The 25509-nt window shown below is 45.4% G+C and overlaps 1 protein-coding gene across 2 annotated transcripts in view; it reads right to left on the bottom strand.

Moving 5' to 3' along the window:
* The window catches only part of P2RX1 (purinergic receptor P2X 1), a 483889-nt gene that overhangs the window by 348358 nt on the left and 110022 nt on the right, over positions 1 to 25509 (bottom strand). For both annotated transcript variants that reach the window (XM_078679688.1, XM_078679689.1), the window contains exon 2: positions 20393 to 20540. In XM_078679688.1, the coding sequence (XP_078535814.1) occupies positions 20393 to 20540 (148 nt within the window). The remainder of the gene's footprint in view (positions 1 to 20392; positions 20541 to 25509) is intronic.

The raw sequence follows: 25509 nt of genomic DNA, 5'->3' as shown, positions 1-25509 counted from the left end.
TGAGAAATTCCCATACTTCTCAGGGTTTAACACAAGTGATGCAGAAATGTTTTATTTTAAAATGTTAAATAAGACAGGAATGAAAACAATGTTGACAAATACTAAATTGATTTATTCTGAAATATTTTATGAAAAAATGACTACATTTGGTTTTGAATTCTGGAAAATCAACATTGAAACAAAAACCATCTGGGGTACAAAAGACTGGCAGGTCCAAGGTTTAGAAGCATTATTTAGAGCCTGCATGATCCCAGAACAGATAATATTCGTGAATGACACCATTCAACAAACAACCTGTCTTGGTTTAGCCAAGATAAAAGACTTAAACAAACCGTCTATTCCAAAGCCCATACCTGATAGTAATAGCACTACAGATGTGGAGATAGACGTATCCCATATTTTACACCAAAACAGAACAAATCCTGATTGGAAAAAATGGTTGATCTGGCCCACAGACACAAATAACTGTCAAGATAGATTCCTGAACAAAATACAGGGGTTAAAACTGAACAGGCCAGACCCAAGATATTCCCAGAGACAACATCCAGGGATAGTTACAACATACAGTGTAGGGAAACTATGCCTCGAATGGCTACAGAAATCCACACTGGCTGAAATTAAGCAACACTTGACTTTACTTAAAAAAGGTGCTGACTTGCTTGATTTCATACTGGGACCACGCAAACAGCGTCAAAAACGTTTCATATACGCCGGTATATACGCTGCTTACAACGAAGCTTGGAAAGTGACACAAATTGAAACTGCAGAAAAAATACGAGAAATTGATTGTATAAATTTGGAAAAATCCCTTTCTTTAGTGGACAATGGGTTAACGACTCTGTCCTCCAGAATATATTCACTGGACAGCATTGTATCATCTGCTATTGATATAATAGGGCAGGACTTGCTAATGTTACAACATGGTCAGTCCCAATTACGTTCTATTGTACAGCTAGGCTGGACGTTGCAAAATCTGCGTTCAGGCTTCGTGCCATGGCGTTTAATCAACACAACGTCATTATTCTCTATCTTTAACCTTACTGATAAACAAATCAGTTTGGCACAAAAAGGAGCAGACTATACGATTCTGAGCATTGAAAAACTTGAGAGATTACCATTGACAATGTCAGAGAGATCTGTCATTGAATGGATAATACATGGAACGATTACAATCCCACTAACAACTTTCTAGTTTAAGTATTGCCAAAAATATATACCAGCAGGCCTGTATGAAAGGTTGGGTAAAGGATACATCAAGTCAACATAGAATTTACCTTATACACACAAATGTTATAGTGAAGGGAAAAAAGAGGTATTCTTTAGTGGTAACAATTGTAAAAAATCACTAAGCGGTACACTTCTGTATCAAGGTATTAACTTGCATGGAGCCTGCGGAGGGTCTTCAAATAACCTTTCATGTCACCTGCATGGCACTCTTGCAGCACAGATAGAGCCATTTTTCAGACAGCTTTCCAACGGCAGTTATGTTCTAATAAGTGACCACAGCTGTTGTGGCATGGTGCTAGGAAAAGCCTATCTCGTGAGCGTTACTTCCATGGTCACTTGCTGTATGCAAGTATTGTATCCAAGCAGCAATCCAGACATGGAGGCGGCAATATGGCCTTCTTTGAATATCTCTTCTATTCGAATTGATACTTTAAGCAGAATGAAGTCAATTATTTTACAGACAACTGTGCCTTTAACCTCGTCCAAAGAGACGTATGATCTGCAAGTTGCAAGGACAGCTGCATTTCGTAGAAATGTTAGGTCAAATTTTAAACATGTCTGATACCAGTGGCATCGCACATGTATTTAAGACAATTTTTTCGGGACTGTTAGCACCCTTTGAAACAGTTCTGGGCATTTTCCCGAATTTTGTGCATTCCCTTTTCGGCGGCCTGCCTCTTCTTTTGGGACTCATAGCAGGAATTTTATTTTTGATCCTTCTGCTCCGATATGGCAAGCCAAGCCACAGACAAAACTATAGCTATGATGGAAGAAACGATCCTAGCAATACGCTACCGAGACCAAATCACTAAAGTCCTCGGATTAGCCCAGCTAAGAGATGTAAGTGCAACCTGGTTTCTTTCATTCAGACCAATCTGGCAAGATTGCATCTTACCTGTGCTTCGATGTCTGCAATGTGGAGAAGAATGCGTGTTGGACGTCTGTCTTACACTACCATCAGCAGTACCAATGGATATCGATACTTTGCTAGGTCCGGTAACGACTCATGCAACGTGTTGTCCCCAGCGGCTACCTATTCTGATGACGGCATTCGTTGAGACTTCACCATTACGAGTAGGTGGCGGTGAAGTACGAGAGGAAAGCAGCACCAAACAGGTACAACCTTCTGTGAGCATTGCTGATCCCGACATGGATGATAGCAATCACTCTCACATATGCACTGTTTCAGCATTTTCGAACTTGGTCGAACTTTCACCTGATGTTGTAGACCAATTTTTTGCAAGCCTGTCTGATATGATGTTCTCTCCAGTCAACGAGAATAACTTTTAAAAACAACGAGCACACAGCGTTCCCTGAACTCTGAATTCGGCCTTCAGTTTTTGATAAACAAAACTACTGAAAACAATTGGAACTATTTTTTCCCCTGAAAGCGAAATTATTTTTTCTCTTCCAAAATATTTACCTTTTTCTTGCACATGGTACTCTGCTTAAAGTAGAACTATTCTTAGAGAACAGAGCTTCTATTTTAGGAACTCTAGAGACAATATTTTACCTCAGCCTCTAGCACATGTACAGTATTGTATAAATATGTGATGAAATGGTCTCGACCTTCTTTTCTGTATACAGAGCCATTTCATGTGTAATTTTCGCAATTCATTCAGCTGATATATATATGCATTTAACTGAATGATACCACTGCTTGAAAAACGTACAGTACCAATACTCATTTTTCGTGTATTTACCATATACCATTTCAAATGCTATTTATTTTGGGGTGGGTTGGAAAACACACATGCATCGTTATATGTTCAATATTGCTTAGTTTTTAGTAATGATGGACATTAATACGTGGAGTGGGTGTTGTGTTTCTATCTAGGACCCTAATTCGATATTCCCGATTTATGCCCTTATATGGTTATAACAAATAATATCCTTATAAAGGCATAAGAATCATATCCATATTTAGTAATAGCCAATGCAGTTCAAATACGGCAAGGCTACTCCCCTAGACTCCTAGAAAGTACAACGCGTTCTTTAAACAAACCAAGCCCCCAGCAGCCCGGGAATTCCCCCTGCTTTTGTTTTGATTTGCACAAGAACTCCTGGAGTCCAGAAAGAACTGTTAGTTCTTAGTGACGTCTTATGTCCAACCTTACGTCAAACCCGGCACCTTCCAGGTATAAATATACCAATGTTGCCTTAAGCAAACACACGGTGGTTTGAAGCAGAGCGGCTATCTACTTGCCCGAAGCCCAGCTGATGTGAGAGCCGAAGGAAGCCGCCCCTCCCCTTTGACGCACTGAGAGAGACGCTGTCTTTTCTCCTGCCGAGAAATTCCAGCTCCGGTGTTTCCAACCACCCTTGCGGGTTGCTGGGAGATCGAGTCCTGAGAGAGAGATACAAGACCTCCTTCATTCTGTTACCAAGGTACGGAGCTGACTAAATCCTTAAGAGAAATCTTGATTCAGATTCTTGGCAAAAAACCCACTTAACTTAAACTTCAACTTACTTACTCCTTCCCACGTATTAGGCTTAGGTCAGGTACACCGGGGTAGGCGTATCTTAGAAGCACCAGTTGAGTACGTTAGTCAATGTTTTTATGTATGTATATATTTTATCCATTTTAAAGTATCATATGGCTAAGAAACCATATCAATGCTTTTACAGTATTATTTCATAATACTACTTTTACTGTACACACTTTACTTCATGATAAGTATTGCAATTGTGGCAATTCATTTCTCTTGAATGAGAAAGAAGACTGCTCAATAAATAACACCTTTTATTGAAAACGCCCGTCTCTCTATTTCTCTGCACCCTGGTGAAACTAAGTATGCACGATTGACTGAGTGAAATAACTGTCTATTGTTTTCACACGACTCTAGAGATATACTCTTTATTCTGAGGGAGCAAAGTTGTCCTGTTTATGCGGTTGTCAGAAGCTAATCCCTTCTTGTCTAAATCAGGGAAGTTAACTCCTTCTTGAACATTCGAGAAAGTTTCTAGTGACCTCTGAGCTAGCTGGCAAAACTAATTAAGTCTAATATAGTCAGTAGAGACCTAGATGACCTCAGTCCTACGTCTACACTGCTGTTTATATTATTCCAATGCGCAGAGCCTATTGGGAATATAGGAACTACACTACATGGAAACATAGGCACACAAACTTGTTTGCCCGGATAAAACAGTGTGGCCAAATATGGGAACTGGGATTAAACCCACCAGTGGAAGTATTCATTTAATCATTTAATGCACACAATATTACAACATCAACACATATGCACACTACATCTATGTACCACCTCCACATGAAAGTTGATCGTTATAAAAAGGCAGATAAGTGGGTTGTGACAATGTTTGCTACACTATACCTGTAACAGTATCTCTTTATTTTTCTCCTTGCTTTCCCAGGTGATCAGTGGTGAGCTTGTCAACCTCTGCAGTTTCCAGGTTCTGACGTATAACATAGAATGGAAATGTAAAATACCAAAGTGCACAAATGGGTGAAATGTAGGACAATAATAGGATGCTGCTACATAAACCTGAGAGGACCAACTTCCCTCTAATAAATGGTGGCGGTGGGAGGGGAGGGGTGGGGTCAGACTAACGCTCACCACATTATATGTTCATCATGCTGAAGTTTAAGCAGTTCATTTAAAACACAGTGGTAAATTCACAAAAGCATTTAAGAGTATCGGAAGTAGTAAAGAAGTACTCTTTTCTGTACTTTACACGCCTGTACAGGTCATAGTACGACAGAAGCCCTTTTTTACATGCTTGTACATGCGTTTGTGAAAAGTCCTTTCTATTTGTACTAACTGTATGTGAATATGATCTGAATATTCTCATTTTATTGCGTTAATATTTATCAAGGACCCCCTGAGTGCATGGAAATAGAGTTCCAAGACCAGGGAAAAGCAAATAATTTGATATGTATCAATCTAGGCAACAGAGCGTAACGAGAGGTCGAAATGAACTGAGCTAAAACATTGGTTTTTTGTAAAAAAGGGGAGTTCAATTTTATTCACAAATTATTAAAACACATTGAAATAATAATACACATTTACAATTTACATTAAACACATGTAACTCAATGAATTGAGAATACACAACAACACTGTTAAAAAGAAGCGAATAATTCAACGAGATGGAAGTTACATAAAATGAACACAATTTTTAAGAGAAAAATGTGGCTAAATTAAAGATTAATTTAGCCACATTTTTCTCTTAAAAATTGTGTTCATTTTATGTAACTTCCATCTCGTTGAATTATTTGCTTCTTTTTAACAGTGTTGTTGTGTATTCTCAATTCATTGAGTTACATGTGTTTAATGTAAATTGTAAATGTGTATTATTATTTCAATGTGTTTTAATAATTTGTGAATAAAATTGAACTCCCCTTTTTTACAAAAAACCAATGTTTTAGCTCAGTTCATTTCGACCTCTCGTTACGCTCTGTTGCCTAGATTGATACATATCAAATTATTCTCATTTTATTACCACTTTCATCGGGGGGTCATGTAAAGGCAACAAGTCAAAGAAAATTCCCTTTGGGACTCCTCAGTAGCATGCTTAAATACTCAAATCTCAATCAAACCTCATTCATATACAAACTATAGCAATTGCCAAAGGATAATATATAAATGCTTTATTCACCAGGTGAATGCACAATTAAAAACGATATTTCACATATATATAAAGATAAATCAATATAATACATTAGACAACAAATAATGTACAAGCATGAAGTAGAATACACTCAAATATTTCAAAGAAATTTATTCTATTGTATGCACTGACCAAATTCATATCTCACATTTTTACACATTGATCAATCAATATTGGTATTCAATTCACAGTTAAACAGCATATTGTATGCATATAAACATTTCTTTAAAAAAATATCATAAGAAAAAAATTATTTGACAATGTAATAAAAAACGACCAAAGGCAACGTGGTTCGGTGGCAGTAACTGATCCAAACCACCTTTTCCAGGCTTTTTATACAATTGTGCCCAGGGATCCTAACATCTATATAGAGAGAAAATGATATATATCTATATGGATATGGCACTTCATTAAACAACACCATATTTTATTATTTTAAAACATCCCCAATAAAACACCCACATATAGTCCCAATGGCATTGCTGTTATTCAAACACACCTATGTGTCACCCACACACTCATATCTCTATTTACCCAACATGTTCAAGCTCTAGTTCAGCTTTAAACAAGTGCCAAATAATGATAGGGAGATAGTTACATAAATACCACAGAACATCCCCCTTCCAAAAGATGGATGCCTGACGTAATTTATTTATCTGTCAGGATATTCCTCCCTCATTTTTGATAAGCGGAATAAATACCTCACAACCCACTGTCATATCAGTATGTGGACATCATAACAGAGGGACATCAATCACTATCTCCTCCTATTTGTACAAAACAGACTGTTAGGTCACAGTTTAAAATCCAATGCGAACACCTTATGAAAACATAGAATAACCCACATTAATATCACGTCAGTATGCTAACTAATGGGTTCTCCTGTTTAATTTCAGAACCACTATACCACATACCTCGCACATTAAAAACTTCGGATGTTAAGCACCTTGTGGTCACTGAAAAATCGTAATAAAATGCCCTGTAAATAAAAAAATAAAAACGGAATCTAGCCTTGTATTTACATTCTCAGATACATCAATAGCTGCCCTATCTACTTCCTATCCTTCTCTCACCAAACATACCTTCCTTAATCAGTGTTCAGGTTTGAGGCAAGTCATCAGCCAAAATACTTCCAACAATGTACCCTGTGAACAACACCAACAGAGTATGTTTTATATTTATTATTTCACCACCAGTTTGTTTAAGTGTGAATCCTAAATGATCTCTCGTTTGACCTCTCATTTTCACCTTTATTGTTCCTTCTTGAAGCAAAAAAATTATATAAGTGTTCATGTACTATAGATCTAGCCGGCAGATCTTCCCTCCAGTTATACAATAAATGTCTTTATTCTGGGAATTGATATCTGTAAAGACATGTAACATAACTCGGTTACGCCACTACTAATTTCGGAGACCTATTCAGCTACAAACTCCATTATTCCTATGTAAAACAACCTCCTGATTTACAAAATGTAGGTCTCAAACACTGGTATATATGCTGTTCTTCTAGCAAACTCAAACTAATCACCAATATTGCATAACGCACACTATAAAGGCTATTCCTAAATGCAAGACACATTAGAGATCCAAAAACTTACTATGATGAATGGTGTATGCCCACCTTTAAACGTTGCTGCCATCTGTTGCAAAGAACGGTGATGGATTAAACCCAGATCTTTTGACTAGGTGTGAGTGTTTGATTGGTTCAGATGCTCCGTCCATCACCACCCCCTTTTGTACCGATCTGTGGAAAAGCTAGCACCATGTTTCACCCAAATGGCAACTACACTTAAAAGCATGGTCCACGTCAACTCTCCGTAGAAACGCTTACAGGGATATTAAAAGGTCCGTATTTATTTATTTATTTGTTAGATTTATATTGCGCATGGCTGCCCCAGCGACGGGGCGTCCCAGCGCAGACCCCAGACAAGAAACCACGGCAAACAGCATTAAACCGGAAAGAGCCAGGTCTTAATGGCCTTCTGGAACGCAAGATGGTTTTAAATTATTCTGATGGACCCAGGGAGAGAGTTCCACAGTTGCACAGCCAGGCAGCGGAAGGAATGGCCACCAGCTCTGGCTCTCCAAACGCGCGGTGTGCATGTCAGTGCTAAGGTGGCAGATCTTAAAGGACGGCAGGGTGCGTAGGACTGCAGCAGTCCCCTCAAACCAGCCGGTGCCTGCGGTGATAAGATCTTATGCGCCAAGCAAAGCGTATTAAATTGAATACGCTTTGCTATCGGCAGCCAGTGAAGCCTATGCAGGACATGGGAGACCGAGCAGGTGTAGGGGAGGGCCAACAGCATGCGAGCAGCAGCGTTCTGTGCCCTCTGCAGATGTTTGCGCCTAGATATAGGCAATTCCTGTAATCTTGACAAAATGGTTGCCTGGAGGATGAGTTGGCGGACTTTCGGGGGGAAAAAACCCAGCAGCGGTTTCAAGCCCCTCAGAACGCCAAAGCACATTCCCGCCACAGCTTTAGATTGGGCGTCAAAAGTTAGTTCACTGTCGAACCAGATACCAAGATTTTTCACTGTCTCCTTAGGCAAAGGGGCCGGTTTCAGCTGGTCAGGCCAGTAACTCTCAGACCACATCCCCCGATCTTTCCCAAACAGCAGGATCTCGGACTTGCCTACGCTCAACTGCAAGCAGTTCGCTGCCATCCAGTCTGCAATCACAGCAAGATCCTCCTTAAACTTCAACAGGTTTGTGAAGTTTTTTTTGGAGAAGGCGATCACCAGCTGGGTGTCATCAGCGTAAGATACCAATGCCAAGCCCCTATCCCTCGCCAACACAGCCAAAGGCTGGACGTAGACTGACCCCTGCGGTACACCCTAGCGCAAGGCAAACTCCTGTGACTGGAAAGGTGGTACATGAACTTGGAAGGACCTTTCTTCCAAAAAAGACGGAAGCCACTCCAAGGCCAGGTCTCTAAGGCCAATTTCCTGTAGGCGTTGCAAGAGAGTTACATGGGAGACAGTGTCGAAAGCGGCACTTAGGTCCAACAGGACCAAGGCCGCTGAGTCTCCAACATCAAGGTTTGCCCGGATGGTCTCCATGACCACCATTAACGCAGACTCTGTGCTGTGCCGGGCCCTGAAGCCATGTTGGGACGAGTCAAAGATGTCATTTTGCTCCACAAACCTGGAGAGTGTGGCATTCACATTACGGCACGCCACTGCAACCTCAGCAGGAAAAATGGATGTAAAAGTTTGCATTGCTGAGTGCCTATATATATCCCTCAGATCACTGCCAGAAGCGCGCCAAAAACGAAACACCGTCAGATCCTCGGTGACGAATTGTGCACGTTAACGTCAAATACGTCATTATTCCGTGCCATCATAAAGATAAAAGACGGACCAAGGCCGACGGAAATATCGTGCCGCCATATTGGGAGAATGCAAAAAATCCATTTCATTTTTCGAAGTAGCGGACACTTTACATAAGCCAGCTCTACTCCCCTTGATAAATGGGCATATTTGGGAATTTAGATCCACATAAAATTTGTGAACTCTTAAATGGAGAAAACATATAATGTATGTTTTTTTCAATGCGACCTACATGATCAAGCCCTGAATAACAACACATATTAAGGAACTTTTATACTGCCCTCCCGTATATACTATAAACATAATGGGGGTAAGATGGTTAACAGTTATTGAGCACTTTTAGTTCACACTAAAGCTTCTATTTACAAGGAGTGTTCCAGAGTACTGTGTGTATTTAAAATGGAAAGAAAAATGTAAACTAACTCAAATAATCACCCTTTCCCACTCTTTTGTGCTGGGGCATGTAAAGGTACATAAAAGATTAGTACAGAAGGATTCATTGGCGCTTCTTACAAGCCTATGTGAATTGGCCCGGAATTTTCATCAGGCATCGGACCCTGCCTGCTGCCAACTTGTCCCAGGATGCTTGTTTCCAGTCCAGGGAGGACCTGGCCTGGCAGTTCGGGCTGGACTGCCCCCATGGGAAGCAGGGTCATAACTTATTTGCATATGGCTAGGTCCAAACTAGGTTGGCGAATGGTGTGGTGAGCAAAAGAACAATGGATTTAACCCAGATCGCTCTACTAGGGTATGACATTGACAGTGTTCTGCATTCCGTCCAACAATTCTTCTGTTTGCAATGGTCTTGATCGGGATAGGAAGAAACAGACATTACCATAGCTGAGTCCGGCCCGCCAGGTGCCCAGGAAGCTACTGCAAAACCATGAATTGAATGGTTAACATAACTGATGACATGATCGAATGCATAGGCATTAGAATTGCATGTGGAGTCTCGCTGCAAACTGTGTTAACTGGTAAAATTTAATAGTGCCTCAATTTCCAGAGATTTTCAAATTGTGAGCTTAGGGAAATACATAAGCTCTTCAAATCCAACAGTTTTACAAACAAACATTGACAAACCCAAGAGTGTGGACTTCTTTATAGTACTTGCACACATCACTTGCACATTCACAACAAAAGCCCAAGCAACACACATTTATGCAGACATCAGACAATCAGGCACACATAGAGGGACTAATGACAGATGGGTGGTTTGCAAATTGACTCAAGCTTCATGTCTACCTAATCTGTAGGCCCTTTGCTGGAAAATTCCAAATGGAGGAAGTAGGAAACATTGGCGACAATTTCAGTTCTTGGCTGCATGTTGAAGACATCATTTCTGTTGGGTGGTGGAAATTTCATTCTCAATGTCCTTCCCTCCTTGCCCACCTGTGGAATGATTAGCAGTAGGTAAACTGCATGACCAATGTGTTCTAGGCCTCTTTAATGTAATCACAGATGCACCAGTGCGTTTAGTGCCTTCTTTACTCAAGTACTAACATGACTCGTTTTTAACCAGATCACGGCAAGTACATACAACACCACATGTCAAGGATTAGACATGTCTTTACAAATAGGTCCTGTAAAGCAGGGCTCTCCGAGGTCTGTCCTGGAGGGGCGGATCCATGCCAGATTTTTAGCATATCCCCGTTTCGATAAATGTAGTTATCTTAAAAATCCGGCATGTATTCGGCCCTCCAGGACCGACTTTGGAGAACCCATAAGGACTGATTTCCCAACTGAAGCCTAGTGTGAAAAAAACATAGTGCTCGTCTACATGGAGCAAACTAGCAACAAGTTGACTTATTCTGGTGTTACTGCTTTCAAACAAACAAAGTATATATTGTCCTGCAATTAAATGGAAAAAATCAGACCACACACACTTAACCTTGAATTCTTTTAATGTGCTAAACTTCCATTCGGTGGTTATATTTTATCTTCATAAACCTTGCTTTCAAACAATTTAAACGAGTTTAAAATGTTTTATGTGTGGCTCTCAGTATTTATTGATTTACTTTTCTTGAAAACACTCCCATGCAATAAATCATTGTAAAGGAGCAGGGATGTAACACACAGAACCCTACTTTGAAAAGAGGCCCATTACTAGCGGGAATAGATTTGGATCATATAGGCATCATGAAAAGCACCTACTTCAAGGTGCTCTCTCCAAACTGCACTTGGTTTTTAGCAGCAGGCGTGGACCGTCAAGGAAAACAGCAGGTATTTCAAAAGAATGTAAATGTGCACCTCATTTAATAAGCATGACACTTGCACACCCCTTGAAAAGGGGGGGCCCTCGGCCCCCCCGCACGCATGGCGGCGCGGCGACCGCCTCACCTCCTCTCCCCTCGGGTCCTTCGACGGTGGGGGCGTGCCCCGGGGGCGCGGCCCACCGCCGATTGGCCGGCGCCCCTCCTGACCCGGATTCAATGGACTGGTTCCGGGTCGGGGGGGGCGGGCGTTAGGAGGGGCCACCCGGCCCCTCGGGAATAAGAGGTAGGGAGCGCCCAGGAGACCCCCTTGTCCCTGGACGCTCCCTTGCTGAACGTTGTGCCCCGCGTTCGGGGCTTCTTTGTTTTACTAATTTTCTGCTTTCTTTTTCAGGCTTTCACTTTCGGACCGACCGCGTGGGGCCAGCCGTGTCGTGAGGGCGGAGAGCGTCTTTGTTCTAATTTCTGGCCTTCCTTTTTAGGTTTTTGCGGGCGGTGTTCCTGGATCAGCCGCGTGGGGACCAGCCGCGTCGCAAGACGCTGGGTGCATCGCTTCGCCGGGTGCGGTCTAAGGAGTGAAGACCTTCGGGGAATCCAAGCCGCAAGCGCGTGTGGCGGCTGAGGAAGCGTGGTGCGGCCGCTTTGAGGCCCCGTAAGGTATCGTGTGTGGGCGGGGGTCTTCGACAAGGAGTACGGGAAGGACTGGGTGTAGGGCTCGCAGTAGAGCGGTTGCCTTGGGTACCGGGGATCCGGGACGCGAACAGCCGGGGAAGCGCGCCGTGAAAGCGCTCTGGGATTTAGAGACTCTTGCCCCTAAAGGAAAACAGCGCGATCTGCATTTGGAGCGGGCAATTTTGGCGCGCATTCGAACGAACGGCTGATAAGGCCGGTGTGGGCTAATTGAAATAAAGCGAGAGCAGTAGGCTACTTGAGCACGTGGCACTGAGGGAAGGGAAGCAGGGTCGACCAGGGCAGCACCTGGAGGGGAGACCCCTGGTGAATTTCTGAAACTGTTTTCACTACTGCATTGCATTAATTAGGTAATTGGTTGTTCATGAAGTTGCACAAAGTCTACAATTGTATAAAAACGAGAGGACATTTCTTAAAGTGTTTATTCACTACTGTATCGTATTAATTATTAAGTGATTTGTTGTTCAAGTAGTTGCACAAAGCGCACGGTACAGGGGAATAAGTGCAGTTTTTTGCTCAGAAGTGTCCTGGCCTTTTGAATGAGTATTATTTTGAATTTTGCTGATTCAATGTGTTTTTAGTGGCGCACAGCAACTGTGTGGTTAACAGGGGGGGTTCAATCGTCTTCTGTATTCACATTGGGTTTCCTAAACCTGCTCCTGCTTTTATTCCACGGTATTAATACATTTCTCAATTCCAGGCAACCTTAACGACATTATTGGCACAATTCACTCGCAGACAGGGCACGCAACGTGGTGGGGGCTGTGACCGCAGACCATCATCGCCGGCGAGGACGCAGGACGGGTCGGTAAGAGGGGTACGGGGGGCTGGCATTCATCGCTCCTGGTGGCCGCCGGGTGGGTCTACATTAGGTTTACTCACCCCTTACATAAGCGGACAAGCCGCTAGTGTTGCGGTCGCCGTTGCATGGTGCTGAAAGCCCCCTGGTGACCCTCCATCTGAAAGGTACACACAGCTGACCTGTTGGGAACTAAGTAGGCAGCGGGTTTTTTGGGGTTAGCGTCATGCCAGGTCCAAGGGGGGGCAAAAGGGGGTCCAACATGGAGGCTATGATGCGGGCTATGATGCGGGAGATGAGCGACATTAAGCAACAGCTAGGACAAATTAAGGAGCGGGAAGCTCGGTTGGAGGATAGAGAGGGCGAGGCACCGGGCCCGTCCGGGAGACCGATCCGCAAGAGGGTGGCACCAGTGCCAAGAGGGGAATTTGTCACTCCGCAAGGGAAACCTAGGTCCAAACGACCCAAAGAGGCGGTCCCCACCCCAGGCCCAGTGGATCTGTTACCCGCCGCACCGCCCGCGGTGGTCCCACCCCCGCTTGTGCCTACACCCATTGCCCCTGTGGTGCCGGTGCCGGCAGGTCAACCAGTAGACGCTGGGTCTGCCCCCGCACCGGTGCCCACAATCCCGGGTACAGGCGGGCCACACCCGGCGCCCGCCCTGCCAGCTGTGCCAGGACCACTGGGCATAACCCCAGTGGTACCTGTTGTCCCGGGGGGTAATGTAGATTCAATGCCACCCGAATTGTTGTCTCAGTTAACGGCCATGATGCCATGGCTCCAAAAAGGGGGAGCCTTCCCGAATGCTGCAGACCATGCGGCAGAGGCGGCAAGGTTTGTAGAAAAAATCAGATCGGCACCAGTCGCCGACAGTGTTGCATTGCCAATTTCTTCTCCCCTTGCAGGTCCAAGTGTTCCTCAGCTGGACGGAGTAAAAGGGCAGCTGCCCCCGGTGCCCGCACTTGGTAAGGAAGTGGCATTGCCGCTCTTGGGGGATGGTGTGATACCTTCCAGGAGCGAAAATCTAGCTCAGCATGTGTCATTAGCTGTGAAAGAAATGATTTGGGCTGATAAATACGTGTACATTTATTCTTTATTGTTGGATAATAGGGAAATGGAGCAGGCAAAAGCACTGAAAGAGTGGATGCTTCCAAGTGAATGGAGGGCGCAGTGTACTAGATTCAGGGTTGAGGAAAATCTCAATAATTGGATGCAAGCATGGGCTGTTTTCACTGCAGTTAAGGCTGAGCGTCCTCCAGATCTGCAGGCTGCATTGGCTTGCTACTCGAGCAGGATTGTGGGGTGGAGTCAACAGTATTCTGGGGAAGCATGGAAGGGTTATGATGTCAACTTTAGGAAGGCATTGGAATTCAATAGATCATTGCCATGGGACTCGGTAGATTCCATGGCTTGGCACAAACAGTTCTCTGACACTGCACCGCCCCCTCAGTTCGGTGCGGTCAAGGCGTTCACTAGACCGCAGCAGCCCTTTCGGCCCCCCCAAACGAGTGAAATACCTGGGAAATTTAGGGCAGGTGGGCCAGAGAAGAAAGGGGTGTGCTGGGATTTTAATAGGCGTACCTGCTCAAGGGCCGCGTGTAAGTTTAGGCATGCATGTTCCTCCTGTGGGCACCCCTCTCATCCAGAAACTACCTGTAGGTCCAAGCAAGGCAACACAGGACAGAGGGGTAGGGGAAAGCCATTATAAATCAGACAGGTTACGCCCCCCCACTCCAGTGGATGTGGTGGCGATGATTCCATTTTTGAACAGATACCCTGACCACAAAGCGGCCACCCTACTCCAGGAAGGTTTTTCTAAAGGTTTTAGGATCCCAGCCGGGGGATACACAGGCAGTGCGCACTGTAGAAATCAATTATCAGTCAAACACAATCCGGCGGTTGTGGCCGCCAAAATTGACAAGGAGCTTTCCTTAGGCAGGATAGCTGGCCCTTTTACTGAAGTGCCAGTACCCAATTTTGTGTGTTCCCCACTGGGAGTTGTCCCCAAGAAAGAGAAGGGGCAATTCAGATTGATTCATAACCTGTCAGCGCCAAAGGGGGCGTCACTGAATGATGCCATTGATGAAGGTATCTGTAGTGTTAAGTACGCCTCTTTTGATCAGGCGGTTACCTTATTGCAGGCCGCTGGACCCGGGGCGCTGATGGCGAAATCAGACATAGAATCCGCCTTCCGCCTCCTCCCAGTCCACCCGGCGGACCAGCATCTTTTAGGTTTCACCTTTAGGGATCGGTTCTACATGGACAAATGCATGCCTATGGGTTGTTCTATTTCTTGCGCCTACTTTGAAATGTTTAGTTCATTTCTTGAATGGGCCATGAGACAAGTGACGGGCCATCAAAGGGTCATGCATTACTTAGATGATTTCCTCTTCCTCGGTACGGCGGGTTCTCAGGAGTGCGCACTGGCATTGCAGGAATTTTGCGTGCTTATGCGGGCTTTTGGGGTCCCGCTTGCGCCTGGGAAGACGGTGGGCCCGACCACCTGCTTGGAATTTCTGGGCATCGAGATTGACTCAATGGAGAGATGTTTTAGACTACCTAAGGACAAGGTGTGCAAATTCAAGACATCGCTACAGTTATGCCTCCGGAAGGAGAAGGTCACTTTGCAGCAATTACAGGAGGTGGTAGGGCAACTGAATTTTGCACTAAGAATCATCCCAATGGCTCGCCCCTTCTCTCGCTCCATCGCGCACGCGATGAAGGGGCTGAAGGAAAAGCACCACCGCACGCGCCTATCGTCTGAAATTCGCCAGGATATGCTTATTTGGATGGCATTCCTGGAGGATTTTAACGGTAGGGTGGTCTGGCCCGACCCGCTCACGACATCGGCGGAGTTGGGACTATGGACTGATGCGGCCGGTAGTGTGGGCTTTGGTGCCATACTAGGGAATAGGTGGGTCGCTCAACAATGGCCAGAAGAATGGAACACATGGGGTTTGCTCAGCAACATTGGCTTCCTGGAACTTTTTCCAATATGGGTGGCACTGATGGTTTGGCCCGAACACCTATGTAACCAATCAGTGGTGTTTTGGTCAGATAACATGACAGTGGTGGAATGTATCAATCAGCAGGGGGCGCGGTGTCCTTTCATACTTCGTTTGATCAAAGAAATTGTTCTGCGGTGCCTTAAACTGAATGCTAATTTTAGAGCCAAACATGTCCCTGGTGTTTTAAACAATGCTGCTGACTCCCTTTCTCGCTTCAAAATGCAGGTTTTCAGGGAACATCTCCCCACAGCAGACCCCTCGCCAGCACACTTCCCAGCAGTACTTTGGCAGATTGGTGCCCCAGATTACAAGACCTCGTGGTCGCTAGCCTAGCCCCCAGGACCAAGACGGCTTACGAAGGGGCGTTTCTGTCTTATTGTTCTTTCTTGGGGCCACAGTGGGAAGTGCTTTGGGCGAAGGAGGATGGGTTTGCGGCCTATTTAGAATGGATGCACAAAGAGGGGCGCTCAGTAGCAGCGGCAACCAGACATAGGGCAGCAGTGTCATTCTTCGCTCAAGCTAGGGGCTTCCGGGATCCCACTAATACCTTTATGATACGCAAGGCTTTAAGGGGATGGCGCCGTATTCAGGGACACCAGAAGGATAAGAGGAAGCCCATGGGGTTGGCCCGGCTAACAGCCTTACTGGGCATGCTGGAGATTGTCTGTAACTCGGAGTGGGAAGTGCTTCTTTTTAGGGCGGCATTCTCCCTGGCATTTTATGGGGCACTGAGAATTAGTGAACTTGTGGCAGGATCCAAGTCTGACATACTAGGTGGCTTGCAGAAGGCTGGGGTAACGATAAGGGGTGACACCATGTGGGTGATTATCCAGAAATCAAAGACCGATCAAGAAGCTAGGGGTCACACCATAGTTCTGCAACGGGCCCCCGCCAACCCGTGCTGCCCGGTGAGGCACGTAGAATCACTCATGGGACTATTGGTCGGTTCAGCGGGCAGGGCGTTGCTCTGTCACGCCGACGGGAGCCCCTTGACCAGGTATCAATTCAGGAGAGTGTTCGAAATAGGGGTTACAAAAGCGGGTCTTGATCCTAGAGATTTTGGATCTCATTCCTTCAGGATTGGGGCAGCAACTGAGGCGGTGGCGGGGGGCCTCCCAGTGGAAAGAGTGAAGACAATTGGGAGGTGGTCGTCAGACTGCTATAAACGTTATGTTCGGATTGACATGCTATGATTACCTGTCACTCACGCTTGGTCTCTTTCCGCTCTCTTACAGTTTCTCAGACCTGTTACGCAGGGGAGGAATTTGTCGTCGGGCACCGCCAATATTCATCGGCACGGAGCGGCGAACAGGAAACAACAAAGAACAATGTCTGGATTGTCGGTCATTCATATGTGAAGCGAGCGGAATGTGTCTTCCTGTCAGGTGACAAGAAGGAAAGGGCGGCACAACTAGGGTTGAATATCACGTTTTTTGGCAGAGGAGGGTTGTGTCTTCACGAGTTTAGGGGATTCTTCCAAGGGCTGTTAGCACGCCAGCGGGCTCCACCGTCAGTGGTGATACTTCACCTTGGGGAGAACGATTTGGCAACACTGGGCAGGCGCATCTTGATTGAGGAGATTATCTCAACAGCGGGTTGGATAGCTAGGACCTGCCCCGGGTGCACACTAGTATGGTCACAACTAATACCTCGACTTCAGTGGCGGGGGGGTCATTCGGTCAGGGCGTTGAATCACTCGGTAAAGAGGATCAACACACGGTTGGATAGGTTGTTTCGAACCCCCGTGTTACAGTCAATACCTCATGGGTGCATCTGGGGTCAAAAGTATTACTTGAAGGACGGGGTGCATCTGACAGAGGAGGGTAATGTCCTATGGGCTGACAATATCTGGGCTTGGCTGGAGGGCTGGGGTAGGAGGAGTGTGTCCTTAGGCAGGGGCTAGAGGGGGAGGCCAGATCGTCGGTTAACAATACTGGCCTGTGGCGGTAAGGTCATTATCGGTGAGCACATATTTGAGGTCTGAGGGGGCGGGCATCATCCTATGGAGGTTCCCGCCCGGGGGGAGGGGCCTGCGGGCCACTCCCAGTACTCCAGGGGCAAGGTAATATGCAAAGGAGCGCGGGTAGGAGTAGTTCACGCTTTCCTTAGGCTGGTAGCCACCCCGCGCGCGTGGACTCATGACGCCACCGGCGCAGAGTAAGGGCCCTCCTTTAGTGGGTAAATGGAGTTTGGGGCGTAGACCGGGCAATTCCCGGGGTAACACTGCGCATGCGCACTTCTATGGGGGAGGCGCAGCTTGTAGGACCTGACACCGGTAGTGACCCTGCCATATGGCCAGAAATGTACAAAAATCAAGGTAGGATGTTTAGTTTAAGCTAGGAAAAACTTGTATTAGAGTTTTGTTAAGGTCAGGCTCTCAAACTTGTTGATAACGATTGTATAACTGAATATCCTGCTGATTTTTGTATTCATTGTTGATTATGCAATTAAAACCTTTTTTAATTTCATACTTTAATAAATACGGCCGGGCGACTAGCGCCCGCCTTCCAAAAAGTAAAACACGTCTCGTGTCCACGTTCCTGGGTGTTGGGTGCCGGATTGGGGGGGAGGCGGCAGCTAGTCGCTGACCATGTGAAAAGGGGGGGCCCTCGGCCCCCCCGCACGCATGGCGGCGCGGCGACCGCCTCACCTCCTCTCCCCTCGGGTCCTTCGACGGTGGGGGCGTGCCCCGGGGGCGCGGCCCACCGCCGATTGGCCGGCGCCCCTCCTGACCCGGATTCAATGGACTGGTTCCGGGTCGGGGGGGGCGGGCGTTAGGAGGGGCCACCCGGCCCCTCGGGAATAAGAGGTAGGGAGCGCCCAGGAGACCCCCTTGTCCCTGGACGCTCCCTTGCTGAACGTTGTGCCCCGCGTTCGGGGCTTCTTTGTTTCCCACCCACCATCCCTTGGTACAAAGTTTAAGCAGCGTTATGTCCGGTTTAATGGTAAGTTTCAAATGTATGGACCGCGGGAGAGAGTAGGCTGTTGTTGTATTTTGTGATCTGTTGTCAGGACTTTTTTCCCTTTGTAGAAAAGTGATGTGTGAAGTGAACTGTATTTGAAGATATGTGTCTTTAGGCCTTTTTTCCCTTTGTAGATATACGTTGATATTGTGATTTTGAGTAACATGCGTGAACCGAATTGTAATTTTATGCCATGTGTCGTTAGGCCTTTTTTCCCCTTTAGCTATGCGTGGATACTGTTATTTATTAGCCAGTGTAGTTGTCCTTTAGAATTTTTTCCATAGGTCGTCGTATTTATTAGGTATGGGGCATGCGGTAAGGTCATTATCGGTGAGCACATATTTGAGGTCTGAGGGGGCGGGCATCATCCTATGGAGGTTCCCGCCCGGGGGGAGGGGCCTGCGGGCCACTCCCAGTACTCCAGGGGCAAGGTAATATGCAAAGGAGCGCGGGTAGGAGTAGTTCACGCTTTCCTTAGGCTGGTAGCCACCCCGCGCGCGTGGACTCATGACGCCACCGGCGCAGAGTAAGGGCCCTCCTTTAGTGGGTAAATGGAGTTTGGGGCGTAGACCGGGCAATTCCCGGGGTAACACTGCGCATGCGCACTTCTATGGGGGAGGCGCAGCTTGTAGGACCTGACACCGGTAGTGACCCTGCCATATGGCCAGAAATGTACAAAAATCAAGGTAGGATGTTTAGTTTAAGCTAGGAAAAACTTGTATTAGAGTTTTGTTAAGGTCAGGCTCTCAAACTTGTTGATAACGATTGTATAACTGAATATCCTGCTGATTTTTGTATTCATTGTTGATTATGCAATTAAAACCTTTTTTAATTTCATACTTTAATAAATACGGCCGGGCGACTAGCGCCCGCCTTCCAAAAAGTAAAACACGTCTCGTGTCCACGTTCCTGGGTGTTGGGTGCCGGATTGGGGGGGAGGCGGCAGCTAGTCGCTGACCATGTGCCTATCACACACAACTTCTAATGCTTTCTTATATACTATATGGAATAATTTGCCATGAACAGTGCAAGCCTGAATGCGTCAAATGTAATGTTATGTTATGTTACTGCCAATTTCTAAAGCGCATGTTCACTGGATGGTCTCTTGGCACTGGGTAGCTGACGCGGCCTTCATCCACAGTTTCTGATAAGCCTATTTTAAAAACCAGATTAAAAAATATAAAATGGGGCTTGTTCTGTAACTCAGGCACGGCGTAGCAAAGTCATTGGATCTGTCAAACAATATGAAAGAAATTGCAAGGAATGTCTAACAGAAGGCAAGGAGAAGAGTTGGCCTAATGGCTAGGGCGTCCGACCTTAAATCTGGGGAACTGGATTCGAGTCTTGGCAATGACACTGAATATCCTGTGATTTTGGACAAATCACTTAATCTCCCCGTGCCTAACAAAAATGAATGTGTCCTCATGTAATGCAACTGGTGCTATGTAAAGCACTCTGATACCCGATTCGGGTCAAGCTCGCCCTATATAAAACTATGTTAAAGAAAAAAAGGTGCATTCGCCTGCGCTCTTCTTACCTGGGGTGGGAACACATAGTCTGCAGCGTCAAGGAGCTGTGGGCCCAGATCCTGGACATCTATAAGTGCTATGCCTTTCAGCTTGATATTCACAGAACTGATGAGGCCTCCTCGAGACTGGTAGCCCTTTTCATAGATGAAAACCCACCTGGATAAAAAATACAAACACATGTGTTGTCACTCCAGCAGATCGCACATATTAGATGCTAAAGACTCCACAAGGATGCTATGCGGCAGGTTAAATGTGACCACAAATCTATAGCCTAATTCTGTCAGAGGGCTGATGTCTGTGATGGAAAGTAAATTGTTCTGATGAACGCACATGGGCTTAACTAGAGGATTAAGAATGGTAGATAAATAAGTAATATTTGTATTGAACAATTAATTAAAAGTTTTACAATTAAAATCATACTCAAAACACCAAGAGCTTCTTTTCCACTTCTCAAAACTTAAGGGAATATCTAAAAGGTCATAAAGTGCAACTGGTGCCGGCCGGCATATCAAGATTTGACGCACAAACATAGGGGCTTATTTACAAGAAAGTGCTGCGCCTCGCTACGGTACTTTCAAAACACAGGGATGCGTCATATGTATAACAATATAGCTCATCCCCGCGGTTTCCCCTGCGCTGGTGCACAATCGGCTGCCATGTGCCACGCAGGAACCCTTGCGTCATGGTGCAAGGGTGCTTGCGTTCCGGTGAGATTTGATTCTCTGTAGGAAGGAGTACCTTCCTGCACAAAAACAAAAACAAAAAAAGAGGTGGTTTCCTCTTCCTATGTGTGCAAAATGCAGCACCCCTAGAAAGAAGAAAAAACTAGGAGAAATTTAAACATTTCTCCTTGTTGCGCCTTACTATGCCACCCCTGGTGTGACTTAGCATTCTGACGCATTTCCAAGTTTACAAATTCACGTAAATCTGGAAAGAATACATGGGTGTTGGGTAGGAACACCCACAGCAACACCCATGTCACTCCCCTTTCACGCAGAGTGTTGTATGGAAAGGGACAATATTTGCAAGAACAAGAAAAGTTACATGTCCTTGTAAATATAGGGCAGGAGGTTGTGCCAGTGGTGCATCACAAAAAGTGACGCACCAGTGACACAAGGTGCTAGTAAATAAGCCCCATAGATTTTAAAGTGCTGGTTCTGCGAATCAGTGCAAAGTCACAAATATTAGGAGTACTCGAACACATACTAAAAAGTTAAGTTATGCCAGTATCCTTCTATGGCTCACCACTTGCAAAGATGCACGAGATAAAATTCAGTCACTACGACTGTTAATAAAACAATTCTTTAAAATAAGAAACAATCTTAGCAGACATTGAGGTATTACATGGACCCTGCAGTTTCAAAGTGTTGACTGCGCTGAGAAAGTGCAAGGTCCCTAATAAAAAATAGTTCATAAACATAATAAAAATGATCATGTGCATGTTTCCTACTTTGGCAAAAGTTAGGTAAACGTCATCTACTGCAATGGTATTTTAAAAAGCGCTGACAGTTCTTAGGTAATTGTAATTGCATTTATATAGTATATACTACCACTGACGAGGCGTCAAATCGCTTTTCGGCAAGTAGCACTATACTCCAGAGCCCAAAGAGGATTAGTGAAGGATTAGTGTTGGGAAATAAGAGTCTGTTAGTTGGATTGAAAAGGATATAAAAAACGGCAGGACGAGAGCGGGTGGGGGGCAAAAAAAGACAGCAAAGACAACAAATATTTTTTTTTATTTTATTTATTTTATTTATGCGTTTTTATATAGCGCGGACTTTACCCGAAGGCGTCAGAGCGCTTCACAATAGGAACAGAAAAATTACAAATGAACAAATTACAAAAGCAGACGATAAGTTACATGAGGTAAAAGTGACAATTGTGAGCAAACAATACATGAAGTAGCAAACAGTGCAATACATGAGGAAAGAGTGACAAGTGTGCAGGTTACAAGAGAAAAACAAAGTACATTTAGAGGTGATATACTGCAAAATATGCTAGACACAGAGGCACAAGAACAAACGTTACGTAGGCAATGGTGGCACTTGTGCAAGGTATCAAAAGCAAACAAAATGTGAAAGGTAGCAAACAGTGTGTTACAAGAGAAAAGTGGCGTGTGCATGTTTCAAAAGAGAACCAAACACAGAAACAAGGATAATACTGCAATAAATGGCATACACTCCAACCACACGAACACACTGGGAAGGCACTTCCATAGTCATGTAGAATAGAGTTTTCAGTGATGGGAGGTCTTCTTTCAGTTAATAGAGAGAGAATGAATTAACTTTGGAAGTGTCTTTGGAGGAGGAGAACTTTGAGGTCTGTTTTGAAGCCCTGGGAGGAGGTGGTGGTCTGGAGCTGAGGCGGAAGTGAGTTCCATATTCTCACTGCGTTGCCTGAAAAGGATTGGGCCATCGATCTTTCCTTCTTGAAAGTATGAAGTTCAAGCAGTAGATTTTCCGCATTACGTGAAGTTCTAGAGCCTCTAGAGAGGTTCAGCTTGTTCGCCAGGTAGCGTGGAGAGGAAGAGTGCAAGGCTTTGTGGGTGATACAGGCAGTCTTGTAGATAGCTCTAGCCTCGATGGGAAGCCAGCGGAGGGTGGATAACATTGGTGTGATGTGGTCGCTTCTTGTGGCCCCATAAATGAAACGAGCTGCTGAATGGAGAACAGATCTGAGGGGGGGCAAGTGGGATTTGGGGAGGCCAGTAAGAAGAGAATTGCAGTAGTCCAGTCTGGAGAGGACCAGCGATTGCACCAGGGTTTTAAGGTCCTGCTCCGGGAAAAAGCGACGAATTCCCCAAAGAAGGCGCAATTGGTAGCGAGCAGACTTAGCAATGGAATTGATGTGGGAGATTAGATTTAGTTTTTTGTCGAGTATGACACCAAGGGATTTTGCGCTGTCGACAATGATGGGTTTATTGTTAAGTAGATTCATCTGATCCATCCATGATTGAACCGGGGGAGGAGAGAGTGAGGAGGAGAGGAGGAGGAATTCAGTTTTGGAGGGATTCAGAATCAGTTGATGAGTTGACATCCAGTTTTGAATGGAGTCGAGAGTGGAGCTTAGGAAGGAGAGATCGTGAGTGGAGACGACCTTGAGGTAGATTTGAGTGTCATCTGCATAGAGATGATAGTGGATCCCGGATTTACTTAGGAGATTTCCCAGTGGTTCTAAATAGAGATTGAACAAAGTGGGTGCAAGTATAGAGCCTTGAGGAACACCTTGACCTACCGCTACAGGAGATGAAAGACTGTTCTCTATTTTGATCATTTGGGATCTATCTGAGAGAAAGGAGGCAAACCATTTAAGCACAGTGCCCTCCAAGCCCATTCTCTGTTGAAGAGTGTTGAGGAGGGTGTTGTGATTGACAGTGTCAAAGGCTGCAAAAAGGTCAAGGAGAATTAGAAGACAGGACCCCCCCGAATCGAATATCCTCAGCGCGTCATCAACCACTTGCAGTAGGGCTGTTTCAGTTCTGCAGTTTTGGATGAAGCCGGACTGACAATTGTCAAGAAGATCATTGTCCTTGATATGACGAGAGAGTTGTTTTGCTACACATCTTTCTGTGATCTTCGCAAGAAAGGGTAGATTAGTGATCGGGTGGAAGTTGTTGAGGTCTTTCGCATCCGCAGTAGGTTTTTTAAGCAGAGGGGTGACCTGCCCAGTTTTGAAGGAGACAAGAAGGGAGCCTTGACAAAGGGAGAGGTTGACCAGAGTGGTCCAATAGGAAAGGTAATGGGTGTAGAAGTCAATGGCAATGGCACTGGGGATGGGGTCCAGAGAATGGTTGGAGGGCTTTGTTTCGCGGATGCACTTGAGGAGGTCAACTTCAGAGATGGGGTCAAAGTTCTGCCACATGGCTGAGGATTTGCGCTCCTCTGGAGGGGTAGGATGAGCGACCTGATCCACAAGTGATTTCACTTTTTCATCGAAGAATATAGCGAAATCCATTGCTTGCTTTGTAGAATCCTCCAACTTGGAGGTTGGGGGGGAGCAGTTAGGAATCTTGATGAGATCGAATAGTTTTTGGGTCTATTTTTGGCTGAGTCAAAAAGAGTTTTGAAGTGCGATGCTTTCCCAAGGAAGATGTGCTTGTGGTAGTTGGATCTTGCTGAGCGAAGCGTGGCTAAATTATCTGTGGAGGGCACTTGCCTCCAATGTTTCTCCAGGAGTCTTAGCTGCTTCCTTTCTTCATGGAGGGATTTGTTGAACCAAGGAGCTGAGGGAGTGGGCCTTATCTTTCTGCTTTTGAGTGGCGCGACGTTATTGATTTCGGCTGCAAGGACTGTGAGGCATTGGGAGGTGAGTTCGTCAACATCTAGGTTCTGGTCTAGCCTTGGAAGTGATAACAAAGCTGATTCACAGAAGGATTCGACATCAATATTTTTCGCATCACGGAATCAGGAGGTAGCCCTCTTAGGTTGACCAAGGGTTATAGAGTGTGATAGGTGAAGAGAGAATGGGATGAGGAGGTGGTCGGACCAGTCTACATGAATGGGGGTAGTGATAGAGAGCATGCCTGCTTTAGAAATAACAAGGTCCAAGATTGAGCCCTTAGAGGGTGTTGATTCCGTGCAGTGTTGGATAAGATCATTTGCAGAGAGGAAGGTGGCCAGCGAGTTCGCCGAAGAGTCATGCGGTACGCCCCAGTGGAGATTGAAGTCACCCACGAAGGTCTGATTGTCACTTCGCGAATATTGATCGCTGATGAAATCAGTGAGTTCCTCCATAAATGAAGGGCCACTACCAGGCGGGCGGTAAATGACATGGAATCTGAGGGGTGAGCGGTGGTGCAATTGAAGCTCAAGAGAAAGGCATTCAAAGGTGTGGAAGGAGCTGACAGGAGAAGCCTTAAGTTGAAGGGAGTTTCTAAAGATGACTGCAACACCTCCCCCAATGTTGTCAGTTCTGTTATTCCTAAGTATAGAATAGCCTGAGGGTAATAGGAGATCAAACATAGAGTGAGAGGTATCTTTGAACCAGGTCTCTGTGAGGAAGAACATGTCAATATTGTGAAAGGTGATGGTATCGGAGATTTCAAGTTTGTGCTTTACTGCAAATCTGCAGTTGTGGAGCAGACAGCGCAGCTCTGTCAAGACTGTTTTGGTGACGAGGGCACTTG

This window comes from Lissotriton helveticus, chromosome 3_1 (genome assembly GCF_964261635.1).
Source record: "Lissotriton helveticus chromosome 3_1, aLisHel1.1, whole genome shotgun sequence".
Lineage (NCBI taxonomy): Eukaryota > Metazoa > Chordata > Amphibia > Caudata > Salamandridae > Lissotriton > Lissotriton helveticus.
Note: the sequence above shows the minus strand (reverse complement) of the source record. Positions and strands in the feature narration are given on the sequence as shown.